Genomic DNA, 17,723 nt, shown 5'->3' with positions numbered 1-17,723 from the left:
AGTACTGATTAGATCTTTCCTAAATCAAAGCATGCTCTCATTTTCATATGTAAGTTACAAAACCTTGGATAAGTATTGTAGATCCCATTTAGCTCTTTTTTCATCATATAGGTTTGATGTAATGCTTAGTAAAATCTAGTACAATTCTTACTAGCAATGTTGACAATAAAGTACCTAGGTTTTTATTTAAATCACTTCAAAGCCTACAGATATTTTTGCATTTTTCAAGCACTTTTTAACAAAGCTCAGTCTCAATGAAACCTTTAACAGTTTTTCACAGTCTATGCAATAACTCTTCTCTTTTTCTTAGCATATTCTTGTCAATGGGAGGCGAAAAAAGCCAGTAAGATTGGAAGAGTCTTAAGAGTATAACTTAAAAGCATCAAACCTTATCTGTACCCAGCTAAATAAAGTTATGCATTCTGGAACTCAGCCATGCACTAAGCTCTGTCCCATTTGAAAATAAGGGTTATTACTTCAATTATTTTAAAGAAAATTATTCATGTGATCCCACATAGTCATGTTTCAGAAAAGCTTTAAGAGTCTGCATTACTAGTAATTACTTATCTCTACTAACTGTTTACAAGAATAGGTAAAGATGAGTTCAAAATATTTTTAGTTTCTTCTATGGTTATAGCTATGAAGAACTAAAACTTTCCCCAGGAAATACATGTATGTACCTTACACATGACTCTTGCCACACTCCATGCTGAGTAGTCCTTCAGGCTGTGGGCTAACAGCCCATTCAATCAGGTTTAGCTCTGGAAGCACAGGGAGTTCAAGATCCCATTTAAAATTTGTTAGACAAGAAGTACCACTTCTAAAAGAAGTAGCTTTTCTGCCCTGGAGGAGTGAGAGTTTTCCAGTGCTTTTGCTCATCTAGAATTGAGATTGTTCAGCCTGGAAGAGAGAAGGCTTCGGGGTGACCTTATTGAAGCCTTTCAGTATCTAAGGGGATCCTATAAGAAAGATGAAGAGGGAATTTTTTCAAGAGCGTGTAATGACAAAACAAGACAGAATGGCTTCAAACTGACAGAGTAGGTTTAGATTAGATGTTAGGAAGAAATTCTTTACTGTGGGGCTTGTGAGGTGCTAGAACAAGTTGCCCAGAGAAGTTATGGATGTATTACCCCTGGAAGCATTCAAGACAAGACTGGATGAGCTCTGAGTAACCTGGTCAAGTGAAAGGCTTCACTGCCCATGGCCATAGGGGGTTGGAGCCGGATGATCTTTAAGGTCCCTTCCAGCCCAAGCCACTCTATGATGCTCTGTTTTGTTGCTACACATATTCATAAGGTAAAACATTTGTCACAGTGCTGCTGCTCTGTGTGCTTTGAGGCTGTGTGTGCAATGGAGCATAGATGTCATTAGCAACAACCTGGATATTATAACCTCTATTTTTAATGCTGGTCAGGACATACTGTGTACAGAATTGACACTTCAGTTTTAGTAGAAAGACCTGAATGAAAAGGAAAAAAAAAAGGTGGGGGTGGGGGGGGAAGAGAAAAAAAAAAAAAAAAAAAGACAAAAGGTGTTTCTGGTAGGACATAGACTATTATTTAGCTACACCTAACTGGTTCAACTACACATCCTTGTGAACATTTGGAACAAGATTCTTTTTTTTGTTTTTTGAAATGATGTCTTAAGATCAAACATGTTCATGCTAATTTTTTCATACATGACTAAACACTGTACCGCTACTAAGCTTAGCACTTGATGGAAGTAAGAAAGGAGATTTTTCCACAGTGACTAGTCATTTTAAAATCATAGGAACTTATTTTTTCCTGGTGATTGACAAGAGAGGATAGACAATTCTAGTAATTGTAAATCACACTTCATCCAGAAGCATTCATGAATGCATGCTGTACTGGCTTTCTTGAACAAGTTGGTCACATTTCTACTGAATGAATGGAAAGGAGAAAGTAATGTTTGCTCTCCCCTTGCCTACTTGTATACCTGAGAGTGACAGTTTCAGACAGGTTCCTGTTTTATATATTTTGTTCTCAATCAGCTTTAGGTCCCTGGTTCTCTGCCCCAGGGAGAGCTGACTTGAACAATGTAAGCTGCTCCTCCAGCTTGTATCAGCTGGGTGTGCTCCCCTTGGTCTATTCAAGTTGTGTATAACCAGAAGGCAATACAGTCCCCTGAGTCTCCTTTGCTGAACTTACCTCTGCCCTTTGCTATGGGGTAGCTTTGTGAAAATTGCATGCAGGCTACTTATACCCAAATCTCCAGATGTATTGGCAAGGACAGATGGTGAGCTTGTGACTTGTGGCAACTTCTTTGATTAGCAGGGACTAAATTAATTAAACCTGTTTCTGCAAACCTATTTTTCACAAGAACAAATTACATGCCAGAATAAAGCATCCTTTATAAATAAATTTCAAAAATTAATTGAAAACATTTTAATGAATGGATTTCATTATTAACTTGCTTATTCTTTGGTTTAGTACCAATTACAAATACTAGCAATCACTAATTATTAAATATTTATAACCTGATGTCCATTATGTGATGTTATATTGAAAGCAAAGCCAGAAATAATTGTGTCCTCCAGGGCCAAAGCCAGCAATCTAACCATGGGCAACCACTATAGTCTCTACCATCAGTATACATTTAAAGACTAATTGTATGTTGGATTTTGTCACCCTTCAGAAATATGAACTTTTTTTTTCCTAGCCTCTGTAAAGAAAACAGAACATATGGACTTTTCATACTTCTTAAAATAAATATATTCCTTTGTTCAACCTTAGGGTTGGGTGTAGAAGTCAAATAGGTCAGAGAAGCTGATATTTGTGTTCCTCATGTGAATAGAAAGTTGAAAACTTTCACAGAATGTATCTAATCTAAATGTGTATAGCTGATAACATTTTTGAGAAGTGATTTGTTAAAATATTTAAAGTTACTGCCTGAGATACGCTGTTCTGTACCATTCTGAATATAGGCATACTTTTTACAATTCATTGAAGTGTCAATATTTAGAACAAACCCCTGATTTTTAGTGCCTCAGCAACTGTGGTTATTCATGTCATTTAAAATGCCATTTAAAAATGCTGGGTTTGACACATAAATGTTTGCAATTAAAAATATTAATTGATGTATGCCAGATTATATAACTTCAGGTTTTCATCAGGACAGTGATCTACTGGACCGTCGGAAACATTGCTTCAGTGTCCAGTCTGAATCTGGAGAAGATCTTTACTTTTCTGTGGAACTAGAATGTGACCTAACACTATGGGAAAAAGCCTTTCAAACAGCAACTTTTTTAGAAGTTGAACGGATACAGGTGAGAACAACTGCCTTGTTGATCATCTTTTGATACATTAACAAATTAGGCCCATATGAAATAGTCATGGAATTTAAGAAATTTTATGACCTTCTGCAGCTCTCAAATTATTACTCTTTTATGTAAATAATTGCTTTTGCTGTTCCAAAACAGCTTGCAATCTAGCCTTCAGAAGAGGTCACCTGGAATACAGTATTTGCGTTATTATGACAACGTGATACATATTTGTTGATTGAAGTTCATGGACAGACGTGGAAAAACAATCTATGGATCAGGGACAAAATGCAGCTTTTTAGACATTCTTACTGGCTTACATGCTGCCTTATTTGTTACTGAATATCACAAGAGAAACATGAAGGAATTAAGTAGTCCTTGTAATACCAGGAATGAGAGTATACTGAGTGAAGTACTTACTGGATACAAGCAAGAGCAAAACTTGTACCTCAGGCACATTATTCTTTCTCCACATTTTCCTGTTTCTTGTGTATTTACTCTATTGTCAGGTAACAGCGCAGAGATGGACGACATTCAAATGCAGATTACTCGTGACTTTTTGTAGCAAAATTACATATCAGAGTGATTAAAGATAACTTTTTCTCACATGACCAAAAAGTCATTACTTTTTTACTTTAAAAAGAAGAAAAAAGCTACCCACCACAATTGTAATTCACGTAATCCCAACTGTAATATTGATTTTCTAATCATGAAATATACATGTAGTTAGAACAGCTTTAGTTGATGTTGGCAGGAGTTATACACACCTACCCAAGCCATATTAGCATATTTGCCTGTGCAAGTATTGGCTCACATATTTTCTGTGTCCTCCTGGGAATGCAGGCAGTGGCATGTTTTTATTCAGACAAAGAGTTAGTTAGTTATATATTAGTCCTTTTTTGACCTGCAAACCACCACATGCAGATGGACTGAATTGGTATATACTAATGAAGATCCAATATGCAAAAACTACCCTGCTGTCAGTTTTAACACACAGTACCTTTGTTGCAAGAGGAGTCAGGGGAGGTTCAGCTTTCCTCTTTTAAATTCATGCAGGCTGTTACAGTTTATAGAAGCTATTCTTTTAAGATGTACTTGCATGCTGGAAAATCTTAAGACTAGGTTTTTTGTGTAAAACTTGCAATAATGTATGTCCTCTGCCACTAAATATTCGAGAGTTTTTGTCTTATATAATTCTCTGCAACATATTTTATAGTAGTACTGCTGTTCTATCAGTAAAAGAATATGTGGCATTTTTCTTGAATAATTTTTATCTCAGAAGCCACCTCATATTTGTTCTACTTTCAGATTGATTCATACTGTAGCATTCTTGGTTTAGATTTTCTTTGGGGTTTTAGAATTACATTTATTCAAAATTGCCTTCAGGCTTCTCCAAAATAATTTCCTTTATATCCTAACCTCAGATTCATCCTAATCTTTTCACCTTTTTTTTTTTTTTGTCTCTCCTAATGTTCAATGTAGCAATTAAGAATTCAAAGTAATGATTTCCTGATTGATTGGTTGATTGATTGATTGATTGATTATATCTGACCTGTGAAAGTGAACAAACTGGCTTCTCATGATAGAATATTATTGTGGAAATCACACTTCTTATTCTACCTTTTTTCTTTATTTTCTTGGAAAAAAATGTAGAATATTTTTCATATAACTGGGTTTGGCCTCCTCATTTTTCTTTAGCAAACCATTACTGCTTTCATCTACCAACTTGCAGATGCAGATAAAATCTGGCAGTATAATTTGTTTCCAACGAGTTCTTTCATTGCTCTGTGAGAAAAAAAAGGTGATAGATTCAAAATTAAGGTATCAACTGTGCACTTTTACTAAAATTTTGGTTAATGTTGATATGAGTACTCATATATAAAGTAAATGGTAACCCAGTAGGTTTGTCTTACAATAAAATAATATAATTTTGAAAATGTAACTTCAGTTTAAAGCTACCATTGAAAATTATTCAACAGTGTTGTGTGCTATTCCATAATCATGCAAATAGTAATCCTTACTCAATTGCTATAACCTCTATAAGAGGTTAATCAGGAGCCAATCCTAATATAACTCCAAAAATATATTACAAATTCAAATTTTTTTTTAAATGCATTACTATAAATATATAATGAATTCTATTTCAACCTAATTCATAGCTTCTGCTAGAGGTATATCTAAACCAAAAATTAAAATTTGGTTTTTATTAGAAAATAAATATATTAGAGGAGGCATAGTAAAATTCATAATAATTTAGCAATAACATGGTGCAATGATACAGTGGTGTCATTTTGGAGTGTTACTGTCACTTTTTATTTAGTTTTGTAATGTAGTAAGTGATGGCAATCCATTTTCATAATTACCTATAAAAAAAATTACTTGAAATGAAAATCCCTTTTCCTTACTCTCTCACAGCATTGTTGCACAAAGAATCTGAAAATTTTGCAATGATGTGCAATTATATATATATATGCCTGTCATATTCCCTTTGTGTTCCTGCTACTTTAAGCTAATATTTTCACCTCTTGCACAATGAATTTTTTTCTTGCTGTCCTTGCTTGTATTGTAGTTGTTTGTTTTCTAATGTAAGGTTTATTATGTAAGCTGTTTTATGTTGGAGTATTTTAACTTATTTTTTCATTGATGTTGAATATGAGTTTAGAAGTCTGAATTAAACCTTAGATTTATAGTTCACTTTCAGCTTTCTGTTTCAGCTTCAGAGATAGCATACATGAAGTTCACAATATACTGTTCTTTCCATAATTTAAACTGTGCTTGTTGAGGGAATAGTTTCTAAGGAAGAACTTCGAGTTGTCTCCTTCAGCCTCTGCCTGACCCATTGAATTATTAATAAACCAAAGTTAACATTCTGTATTCTGTGAAAGAACAGCAAATGACTGCTGAAGTGTGTTCTTTTGGGAAAGGAATTTCTCAGTTCTGATGAGGTTTTCATGAGTTCTTGTGAGAAATCAGCAACCAAAGCCAAATATCCACAATATATATTATTCATAGTCACTTCTAAAGTTTTAAAATGTTAAATGGATAAGAAATTTTAAATTATCTTGTACCTTGATAACAATTTTTGTCTTTCTGTTTTTTCCAAATCTGAATTAAAAGGCAACTTAAAGAAAATAAAGATGAGAAAAGTCATACAAGAGTTATCTAGTGTCTGAAAGTTCATATCCCTACTCTGATCTGTCACCACAATCATGTACAAGTGGATACAACACCTGCAAAAACCAAGGGATATTCTTTCCCGAGGAAACTAAATTCTCACTGTCCAGAGATCTTTTTGTTATTTTTACTTTTTTTCTTTTAATTGTTTTGGCCATCATAGTCTGAGGGCATAGAACAGTCTTTTATATAAGTAAAGAATAACTAAATCAGCTGCTACTAGTGATCTGCAGTTTCTTCCTGCAAAGAACTACACTTAGCTGAACTAGATGATATTTCTCCACAAACTGTTTGCTGCCTTTTGTATAAATACCCTTCAGTCTTGGAAGTAGGTTGCTTTTTCAGTACAGCCTTGAACCAAGGCTGGTATGTCCTGTTTCTCATAAATCTTAAGTTCCCAGTGAGGCTAATTAGCCAGTCCAAGCTCTGGGTTTAAAAGCAGAGGAAGCTGTACCAGCTCAGCTTGGTGCTGCAGTGCACACTGTAGGCTGGCCTCTGGTGTTGGGGTGGGAGGTTAGAAAACTTCAGATGACAATATGTATTTTAAATCGGATACACATTTTCCTTGCCAAATTTAATTTCCAGTAAAGGCTCTAAGTCTGCTGCAGGTAATGAACGCTTACAAACAAAAATGTAATTTGCATCTTGTAAGATGTTTGCAAGATAATCCCATAAAACCATACATTTGTGCTTGAAAATTTTTGCATATGTAACTTAATTAACTGTAAGTAACTGAAATATATTACTTTACACTTTTTTCTTCTACTAATGAGATAGTACCAAGGGCAATATTCTCTTCTTTATCAGTACTGGTTTAGAATCAAATTTTACACATTCATAACAGTCTCATGGTATAGCTGATCAAAGGGGAAAAAAAAGAAAAAGCCACTTTTATTTGTAATATAAACATTAAGTATGAAGTTTTCAATTTTCCTTTATTGTATTTTCTATTTAGAAGCTGTTAATGCACCTTCCAGATTCTTGTGTACTAAGGAAGGCCATTAAGAATCCAAAAAGCCCCCCCAAAGAATATATAAGTAAAGGCATCTGATTTATCTTTATAATGAAAATTCCAAAAATAATCATAGGTTCTTTTGTAGTACTTATAATTTGTAACCCACATTGTTCCCACATTTACAATTTATATTTTGATTTTGCTGACACATTATAGGTCATGGAAGTCTTTGTTCTCATTTCATAATTTTAGCAGCTACAGCAATATTTGATGAGTATATCTGTATTTCATTTAATCTCTGGGGCAAAATGCCTATAAAATTAGAATCAATTATTTTAAGAACTTGCATCTGATTTGGAAATGTTTTGATTTTTTAATGTATTTTGTGATGAAAAAGACAAGCCTGTCATTTTGTACCTGAAGTCAGCCTTCAAGCACAGCAGTAGTTTTGATGCTAAAAATTACACTTATAAATGTCTAACAATGTGTATTCAAGTGTGATGTTATGGAAATAAATAGAAGCATATATTTAAAAACAGTAGAATGATAGAGTCTTTCAGAATTCCAAGGTTTCTCATAGAAACCTTTACGATATATTAGTCCACTATCTGAAGAAAAAAAAAAATTCAAGTAATTCCATTAGTTGCTAAATGGCATGAAATACTAGTTTTTCCCTGAGATTTAGGACAACAGAAAACCACAAGAAACAGTGTACTATAGAAATATTTTGTATTTGCTTTTTTTTTTTCCTTGAAAAGATAAAAGGAATGTATTAATTTTAAAAGTTTTGGAATGAAAAATCAAATAAGGAGGTTTGAAAATAATATTTTTTTTATTTTAGAGAATGTTATTAGTAAGCCACTGAGGCAATTCTAAGCCTTTCATTTTTTTTTCCTAATGGAAGCAAAGCATGTTTTCACATGTCTTAGACAACTTCATTACTGATAAAAATCCTTTTATTTGAAGTACAAAAAGTTGACATATTTACACACAAATTATTTATTTCTGATAATGATTTTCAGGTATATAAACATTAGAATAAAGACTCAGAAACAGTGGTCCTAGAAAAACATTTAAGAAATGTCTTCTGTGGTAACTATCCCCTCTGATTTTCCTTTTACAGTGCAAGACGTATGCCTGTGTTTTAGAGAGTCATCTTATGGGACTTACCATCGACTTCAGCATGGGCTTTGTCTGTTTTGATGCTGCCACAAAGGTAAAGTTCTAAGAAATTTTTCCTTCACACGGTTATTATGCCTCGTATTTCTAATATTTTGAGATAAAAGGTACATCCTTAAAATGTCCTTCTCTTTGTTATTGAAAAAGATTATCTCTTATCAAATCTCTCCTGCTTTAGTTTAAATTCAGGACTGATTTCTAATTATGTGAGAAATAATATTCTGTTATTTGCTTGTTATAGAAAAATCAATACTGATACCAATCTGAAACAAGCATCAGGTCTTTATTCTTTAATTTCACATGAAAGCCCACACTGATTCAGCTTGATGGTTTGTTTTGCTGGTATGTCCTTGATTTTGAGAAAAGATAATTTTCTTGGTTTCAGTCTCATCTGTGAATTTAAAAGTAATCTTCCATTTTCTTCTCTTGTTTCATGGGAAGGAATGTATGCTATTACAGCAATTTCACAATTGCCAATTTATATTTTAGCTATTATTGTTCAGGCATCTGTAGAAAGAAAAATCAACCATAGTCTAGCTATATGTCTCACCCATAAGCTTTTCCTGTCAGCTTAAAAAAAAAACTCAGTAGAACTGATGAGTCTGCTTTATCAAGCAAATAGTGTAGAATCAATTTCCATATTGTATTATCACATGTCCAAGTCTCAATAAAATCCTTGAGACCCCGAGTATGGCATATGTTTACATTTGCACTAATTGCTGGTGAATCCTAAAATGTGTTCAGGCTTTACTGCTACTATTTGACACTGCTGTTAATGGTAAAATCTTTCTTCTGAGTGAAAAGGTGAAATCTTTCTTCTGAGTTCTCCTTCTCTTCAGTACCTATTTTTCTTTGAGATGCTGCAACATTGCCACCACCAATTGCTGAAAATGCCCTTTTGACTCCAGAATTTGTTCCTATGCTCTATCTTAAGTCAATCCTTCCCACCTCATTATTACACTAACCCAAGCCGTTTTATTCTTCCCACTCCATTCTGTTTGTTTGCATAAAGTGATGTATTTTAAATTCAAACATTTATATAACCTTCTTTTTGTTACGGAAATAGTCTTGTAAAATTCATCAATGAAACATGACATCAGTTTAGAAGGTATAACACTAAAATATCAGTACAACAGAATTAAAATGCAGTAGCTCAGTAAACCACCCTCCTATATATATATATATATATATATATAGTAAAGAATTTCTTTTGTATATCTAAACTAAATGTACCTTTTCATTTTGAACCCATTACTTCTTGTATTATATGTACGATATTGTATGTTAGAATAAAGCATTACACCATGAATAAAAAAAAGGACATTGTTTTGTTAGGCAATAAGGCATTAGGCAGTGTGAGATAAGGATGGCAATTGCATTAGAAAAGAAACAATACAATAGAAAGCAACATAATCTGTTGCCAAGTGACTGTTGCAATTAAAATTGTCAAATAAGCCATAAGGTGAAATGTCTGAAATTTAAGTGTGTCAACCACGTTTTAGTGGGTTCTCAAATAGGGAAAACATTACCCAGTCTCCATCAGTTTATGGAAGGATGAAGATTGTAGTGCTCTTAGCCAAAAATGTATTCAGATATTATTTTGATGATGACAAATGTAAATTGTGTCTATGCTGGCAATGTTCTTCAACAATATTGCTAATCTCATATATATCTGAAATGCAAACTAGACCTGTATAGTCACTTAAGCTAAAAATGTTATTTTCTGCCTTATGAAGTTCATATGAAGTGAAATTTGTTTTCCAAAAAAACAAAGTGAAAAAACAATGAAAAATGGAAACTACTTTTCAGGACAAGGAAAATGCAAATAAAATTTTAATTATATCATTCATATCTTAGTAGTATTTACATTTGCATTAACATTTCTAAATTAAGGGTATACAAAAGTCCTAGCAAGTGTCCTGTAAATTAACATACACAATATTAAAGACAAAAACAGTATTTAAAATGACATACCATTCATGAAAACGATATCTACATATAATTCTTTATAAATTCTAGGATTTTCTTGCAATTTGTACTTGAAAAATCAATACAAACAACTATCTTTTCAGTTCCAATCACAGGGTACCTACAGCTCCATGGGGCACTCCATTCCACTGTCTTACCACCCTGATCATATAAGATTTTTTTCTTCTGTACAATCTGAACTCTACCTTCTTCTACTTTAAAAATATTGTCCCTTGTCCTGTCACTGTAGGCCTTGGTAGAAGCTCTTTCTCCATGTTTATATAAATAAGCCTCCTTTAAGTACTGAAAAGCAGCAATAAGATCTCCCTGGAGCCTTCTCTTCTCCAGGTTCAACAGCCCCCACTCTTTCAGCGTGCTTTCATGACAGAGATGCTCCAACCCCCTGATCATTTTAGTGATCCTCCTCCTGTACACATTCTCTTCTGTTATTTTGCTGCTGATCATACCAAATTCAATCACTCCTTTTTGGGTAAAGATTAACTTAAAGCCGTATTTCATAGACTTCAGACTTCAGTGTCAGTTTTAACTGTTCATTCTGTATTTCTCTCAAGATAACTCAGAGAATAACCCTGCAGATAAAAGATATTTTAATAAATTCACAGAAAGTCTTAACAAGTACCTGGAGGAGAAATCTGCTGATTTGTAAAAATCTTATTTATTTATAACATTTTCATGTTTTGGAAACAAAATAGTTTCTAAGAAGTCCTGTCTAATATTTTGTTGCAATGGTACCATCAGTAAATCTTCAGACAATGCCAATCTTATACTTAACACTGTGCTCATGGTATTTTAAATTCTCTTTCTTAATTACTAATGAATTGACTGTGAATTGTCTTTATAAGTGCATAATTACTAATAAACTAAAATTAAGGAAGCCAAGTTCTTTAACTCATTATTTTAACAGTTATTCAGATATTCAAATGTTCCATTTATTGAAGCAGTGCAACAATATTTAAATTCTTTCTTCCCTCACATTTCAAGTAAGTGAATAAATTATGTCCAGCATGCCCTGACAAATTGCAGTTAAAATTTCACAATTTTATAAACCCCAACCACACCAAACTCCCCCCCAGTCTTCATGAACAAGTGTATAGGGGGTAATGACTCTGATTATATTTATGATTTCCAGAAAAACCTTACAACCCTGTGTAGGCTTGTTTCCTGCTTTGCTGTCATTTAATCCTTAAATAATATTTAACTATGTAAATTGAAATTAGTGGTTAAAAACTGTCATCTGTGCTAAATGTATTTCAAGTCAAACATCATAATTAGATAAAAACATTGTTTCTGTGTCTGCACAGACCTATGATAAATATGAGTACACAAAGTATTAAACTGAGTTATTCATAAAAAATTTGTACTGTGATATGATTATAACAGCACTGGCATAAATCATAGCTGTTTCTGCCACATATTCTCTGCTTTCTCTTATTCATTTTCTGACTGATAACTCATAGGGTCAATAGTAGTTTGTCATTTGGAGTATTTTGTTATGATACTTTATAACAAGCCATTATAATTTTACTGAAAGGAGAATGAACAGCTTTTAAGACTACCTGGTTAAATCTGATTATGTCAGCATTTCAGAAAATTAGTTCTCAATTGAGGTAAAAAATCTACTAAATAGAATTTTGGCCACAAAGTGATTTTTCTCCTTGCACCTTAAAAAGTAATGATGAGTATATTTATGCCCTTGTTCTTCTGTAGTACTTTTCAGAGATAAAACTCTAGTGCAAGATGTCATATTTTATTAACAAGGTATGGTTTGAAAGCAAACTGTAACACATAACCCAAGCCAACACTGGCATGTGTTTGATTATGATTATTTTCGTGATGTGTTCTTTCATTTGTTGTAGTTATAAACCTGGAGTCAAAAAGCCACCTACCTTCTGTGTTTGCATACACAGAAATGTAATTCTAATCAATAGGGAGTTTCCTTAAAGCATCTCTTTCACTGGGGACTTCTTCAGCATTAACCATTTTTATTTGTTTTATTTGAAATACAGAATGTCAAATATAATCCACCCACTGAACTTCCCTTTTTCTTCACTGCTATTATTCTGTGAAAAGTGAATTTAGTTAATCTTTGTGAATACCTTCTAGATATTTTATTTTCTTTTCTGCCTTAATCACATTTTCCAGATTCTGTTTAGTTACTCCTTGCACTACAAGGTGCCTTAGTATACAGCATCTACTCCAGAAAGAAGTTTTCACTAGAGATGTTCCATATACTAAATGTTTTGTTTATTTGGTTTTAAAATATGAAAATTCTAAAAAGATGGAAAATGTTCTGTGGAAATTTTTGGAAGTTTTATACCAAATTTTATCCTAGGTCATTTTTGCAGTATTGTATATCAATGTTTACTGGAGAAAACAATTTTCTCAAGTCCTGCCCGACTACATCCCAGCACTCATCCTAAATTTGTCTAACATTAGCTAATATATAGACATCAATGTTTTAATGAACAAATGTAACTCTCTTGTGGGCAATTTCTGTTAGGTATGGACATACATAGATACTATGATGAACACTTGTAAATAAGATTTGCAGATGCAATAGCCACCTTAAGAATTAAGTATGGAGGCTGATAGATTAAACAGAATAACAAGACATGGACAGAAGTTAATCTAACTACTATTCTGAAAGTGATCCAATGTATAAAACGACTTATTCAAGTGCCATTCAGTAAATGATTCTTAATGTGTTTCCATAAAAAATGTATGGGGGAATATACATGGAAATATGTATATTAGATATATTTCTAGTTTACTGACATATTCATTTAAATTGATTTCTACAATGTGCCTATTTGCATCATCAATTCTACTGATAATATATGTATGTGTTTGTGTGAATATACATTACCATATACCTATCTGAGCAAAGTTCTGTCTGTAGTCCATCATATTTACTGCTCATTGAAACAGCAATCAAAAATATGTATTTGTCAGAAGAGAAAGAAAAGTATCCCTTGTAGGATTGAAAATAAATTAAAGTGCTGCTGAATTACATGTTGGTGCTATAACAAAGTAAGAAAAGGCTCCATAATGGCCCACAAGGTACCTATCAACAAATCTAAGTGTACCTGTCCTGTGTTCTCTTGCAGAAACTTTCACCAAAAAAGAGTGTACCATGAACAATAAATAGCATTGCAAATATCTTTAATTTGGTTTCCATACCAAAAGACCGCTAAATCACACAGATCAGTATTTCTGTTAATTTCTTTATGGCCAATCTCCCATGTTTTCTAGGGATACATACCTTGTCTGTTTCTTCATTCAACTAATACATATACAGCATATTGAAATAAAACAGCAGATAAAAACCTTCTTGATATTCAAATTTCAGTAGTAGAGAAGGCAGAAAAAAACCAGGCTCACTGGAAGATGGAGATTTAATGATGTAGCTCTTGTGAAAAATTATTTATTCCATGCTTCAAAGTTTAAATGTCGAAGAAATAGCTACTATAACTTTAATATAAGCCATCAGCTTGCTTCATACAGTTTTATGTTCTGTGGCTCGAAACAAATGTTGGTAGGTTGTCCATCCGCACCAAGCAAATACACTGTAGTCTTTTAGCATTTTATGTAATCTCAGTAATGGACAAGAACAGTTATTTTATAAGGGCCGACTTTCATGCTTTTTTCCTTTGTCTCATTTTTGTTCTTTATCCTCTGTGTCCTCCCCTGTCTTTCCCTTTACAGTTATAAAGCTGCAGCAGCTGACAAAGGAAATTGCCTTAGACCATAATTCTTTTGTAGTAAGACACTCTCCAGAGATCAGTAACACAGTAGAACTGAGCATGAACAAGATCTTAATCCTACTCAGTTCCCTACTGCTGCTATTACTCTGGACAAAGTGTCACTTGGCAAAAATGAAATCTTTCTCAATTAGCTATGAGACAAACAGACAAATTAAGGTGTATCCTAGGTGCCTGAAGACTCAATTACTTTTCTTCTTAGAATCAAGGACTTGGAAGGCTTAAGCTCTTGATTTAGTTTGACTTGAGGATATCATGTATTTTAGTTAGATGACAAACAGCATTAGCTTGAAGTTTAGCATAATTCTGTAACATATATCACACATCAAATAATTGCTTTAAAAATTTAAAAGGAAGAATAATCGAAACAGAGTATCAAGAAAAAAGCAGGAAGTGTTGGAAAGAGTCTATTTTTTGATTTTTGAAGGTGTGATGGAAAAGATAACAAAGGAATTTGATGAAACTAGAACTTGAAAGTGACCTCTGACATCCTTTCCTTAATAAAGGTGATCTGGGATGTAGCTGTCTAATCAATATAAAACACTGACACACTTAGGTTTTTTCCAAGCGTGCTACTGAAGGCAAAACTTCTTTTGCTATTATATAATAAAACCTGCATGATTCATGCCAATGAAATGGCATTATGTTTATGATTTCCATAGATAATGTTTGTATGCATTTTTTGAAGATGCATTTTATGAAGATGCACTTCATAAAATCATAGGATATCCTGAGTTGGAAGGGACACATAAGAATCAAAGTCCAGCATCTAGTGCTGGACGGAACAGCCCCAAGAATCACACCCTGTGCCTGAGAGCACTGCACAACTTGAGCTCTCTCAGGCTTGGTGCTCTGACCACTTCCCTGGGGAGCCTGTTCCAGTACCACCCTCTGGGTGAAGAACCTTTTTCTAATGTCCAGTCTAGACCTCCCTTGACACAACTTTAGGCCATTCCCTCAGGCCCTATCCCTGGTCACCACAGAGATCAGAGTCTGCCCCTCCTCTTTCCTTCACAAGGAAGTTGAAGACTATGATGAGGTCTTCCCTTAGTTTTCTCTTCTCCAAGTGGTCTCAGCTGCTCCTCATGTGGGTTCACTGGCAGGTGAAATGATGCCATTGTAGTATGTGGTGCAAACACTATTGCTCAAGTTTTTTAGGTGTAGTCTTTGTGCAAGAAGAAAGTTGATCCACAGTGGATAATTTGACACAGAAGAGACAAAACTGTTAAATAATAAATTAAAGATAGTTCATCACTGAATCCAAAGGAAACATTAAATCTGTTCTTGTCAGCGATTCTTATGTTGATAAAATACACATTTTCTTTCCTAGCTGCACTGCTTAGTGCCCTCTGTATCCTAAATTATATATCTATTCCAGATCCATGGACTAGTCAGGCATTCACATTTCTATGCATATTCCATAGAGCATGGTAATTAAAAACATAGTCACCTATTCATTCTGTATTTGTTTGATACTCTGGTCTCTATTTAGGATTAGCACAATCTCCTTGACCCAAAATCAAACAAAAACTCTAATGAATATTCCTAGTCATAGCCCAAACAAAGACTGTTACAGTTATGATGCATTTCCATATTTCTGTTGTCATTACCTAGATGGAAAGTAATTTTGTTTGATGTCATCTAACATAAATTGTATGTGGATCAGTCCAAGATTCCAGGAATAAGTAGCAAACTGACATATAATATGGATGTGAAAGTATTTTCTAAGGTGGGTTTAAGACTATGTGTTCTAGATCTAGCATTATTGCTAAAAATAGAAACAATATAATTTCTTAATTTGTGTGACTGTATTACAGGTATATAAGTCAATAGTTTTCTTCCATGTGTCATTTATATATTGCATTTATGTACCAACTATAAAATAAAAATACACAGGCATAGACCATCCTTTTTAATTATAGCAGAATAACACTAGTGAAAGATAATAGGCAGTAATTTGTTTGCAAATGAGTCCTAGATGATTACTTATAAATAAAATATTTCTCATTAAAAAGTATTGGTGAAGAATCTTGGTCCCAGATACATCATAGGAAAAGAAATCCTACTAATTCAGTGAATGCAGGATTTTGTTTTTTGACAATTTGTTATTACAATAATTTAATAACATCTCAAGAGGAGTCTTAAATCTAATCTGCCAGCTTGTCTGCAGTTTATTTGTTTGCATTGCATTCTGGTATTCTTTGAAGGTAATTTTATTAAATGGTGTAAAATACAGAAAGCAGCCTAAGCAATATATGAATAATAATTGGGAAAAGGATTTATATCATATCGGTTGTGTTCAATTTTATGCATGATATATACTGTATTTGTTCAAAGAGATTGTTTTCTTAGAGTACATTTTTCAAGACATGGATTAATTATGTCAGATATTTTGTGGCCACACTGGGAGTGTGCAAATTGTGGCCCTGGTGGTACTTTCAGTGTGTGCCTTGGTCCCCACTTGCTGAATTGGACTGTTTGCTGTTGTTCCTAAATTCTACCTCTACTCATTAAATTCACTTTTCTCTGATTCATTGAGGAGCAATAAATAGTGCATCCTGAGTTCTCCTCTTCATCTTCCTTCAAGGCATCACAATGTTGTGTGCCATGACTTGAAAGGTGTGTCAGGATCCTCAAGAGTAGCTGATGCCACTGTCTACAAGAGAATCTTTTTTAATTCAGTTGCAATTTGTGCTTTCAAAGGAATTGGCACCTGACCCACCTGTCAAATCTATTTTAGGGCAAACAAAAATTTATTGTTTCCTATAAATGCTGTATATAGACCTGTAAAATATTGTCAGTGATGCAGGTTATGCACAGTTATTGAGGCAAGTACTTGAAGAGAGCAGTCTGGTTTTGTCAGATAAAAGTAGCCCTATGAGAGTTGAGCTCAGTAACACTACACCTTCAAAACAGTAAGTACTTCTGCTTGTTTTGCATAATTCTTGAAAACTGATTTAGAAATATTTTAAGTGACACACATTTAGGTATTTTTTCAAATTTTCAAAAAAGCCAGCATGTTTTACAAATGTACTTATTGGTTAAAAGTCAATATGTGTACATAAATATATTTGTACAAAATTATTACAGACTATGTTAACTTTCTGAGGCAAACATCCAGCAAATGGTTCCGAGGAACTCTGATATTCAAAAACATTAAAAAAAAATGACTGTGACAGTGGTGTAGATCAGTATTCCCAAGGATAACTATACCTGAGTAGAAGAATTAGCCTTTGAAAATAGAATTTGGAAGAGTAATCACAGTGAACCCTGTAACACTGAAATCAGCCCATAGGATAATGAAAGATAACACATGAAACTCTCTCTCATGTGTTAATGTCCCTGCTGTAGCTGCACATCTGTGTGAAGGTGAGTGGGTGTGGTC

At 33.6% G+C, this 17,723-nt stretch overlaps 1 protein-coding gene across 7 annotated transcripts in view; it reads left to right on the top strand.

Moving 5' to 3' along the window:
• The window catches only part of SNTG1 (syntrophin gamma 1), a 314,340-nt gene that overhangs the window by 277,913 nt on the left and 18,704 nt on the right, over window positions 1-17,723 (top strand). For 6 of the 7 annotated variants that reach the window (XM_077783688.1, XM_077783680.1, XM_077783681.1 and 3 more), the window contains 2 exons: window positions 3,134-3,286; window positions 8,533-8,625. In XM_077783688.1, the coding sequence (XP_077639814.1) occupies window positions 3,134-3,286; window positions 8,533-8,625 (246 nt within the window). Of the gene's footprint in view, window positions 1-3,122; window positions 3,287-8,532; window positions 8,626-17,723 lie in introns of those variants that run through there. The other variant, XR_013340046.1, reaches the window with a different exon arrangement.

Source organism: Lonchura striata, chromosome 1 (genome assembly GCF_046129695.1).
Source record: "Lonchura striata isolate bLonStr1 chromosome 1, bLonStr1.mat, whole genome shotgun sequence".
NCBI classification, from domain to species: Eukaryota; Metazoa; Chordata; class Aves; order Passeriformes; family Estrildidae; genus Lonchura; species Lonchura striata.
Note: the sequence above shows the minus strand (reverse complement) of the source record. Positions and strands in the feature narration are given on the sequence as shown.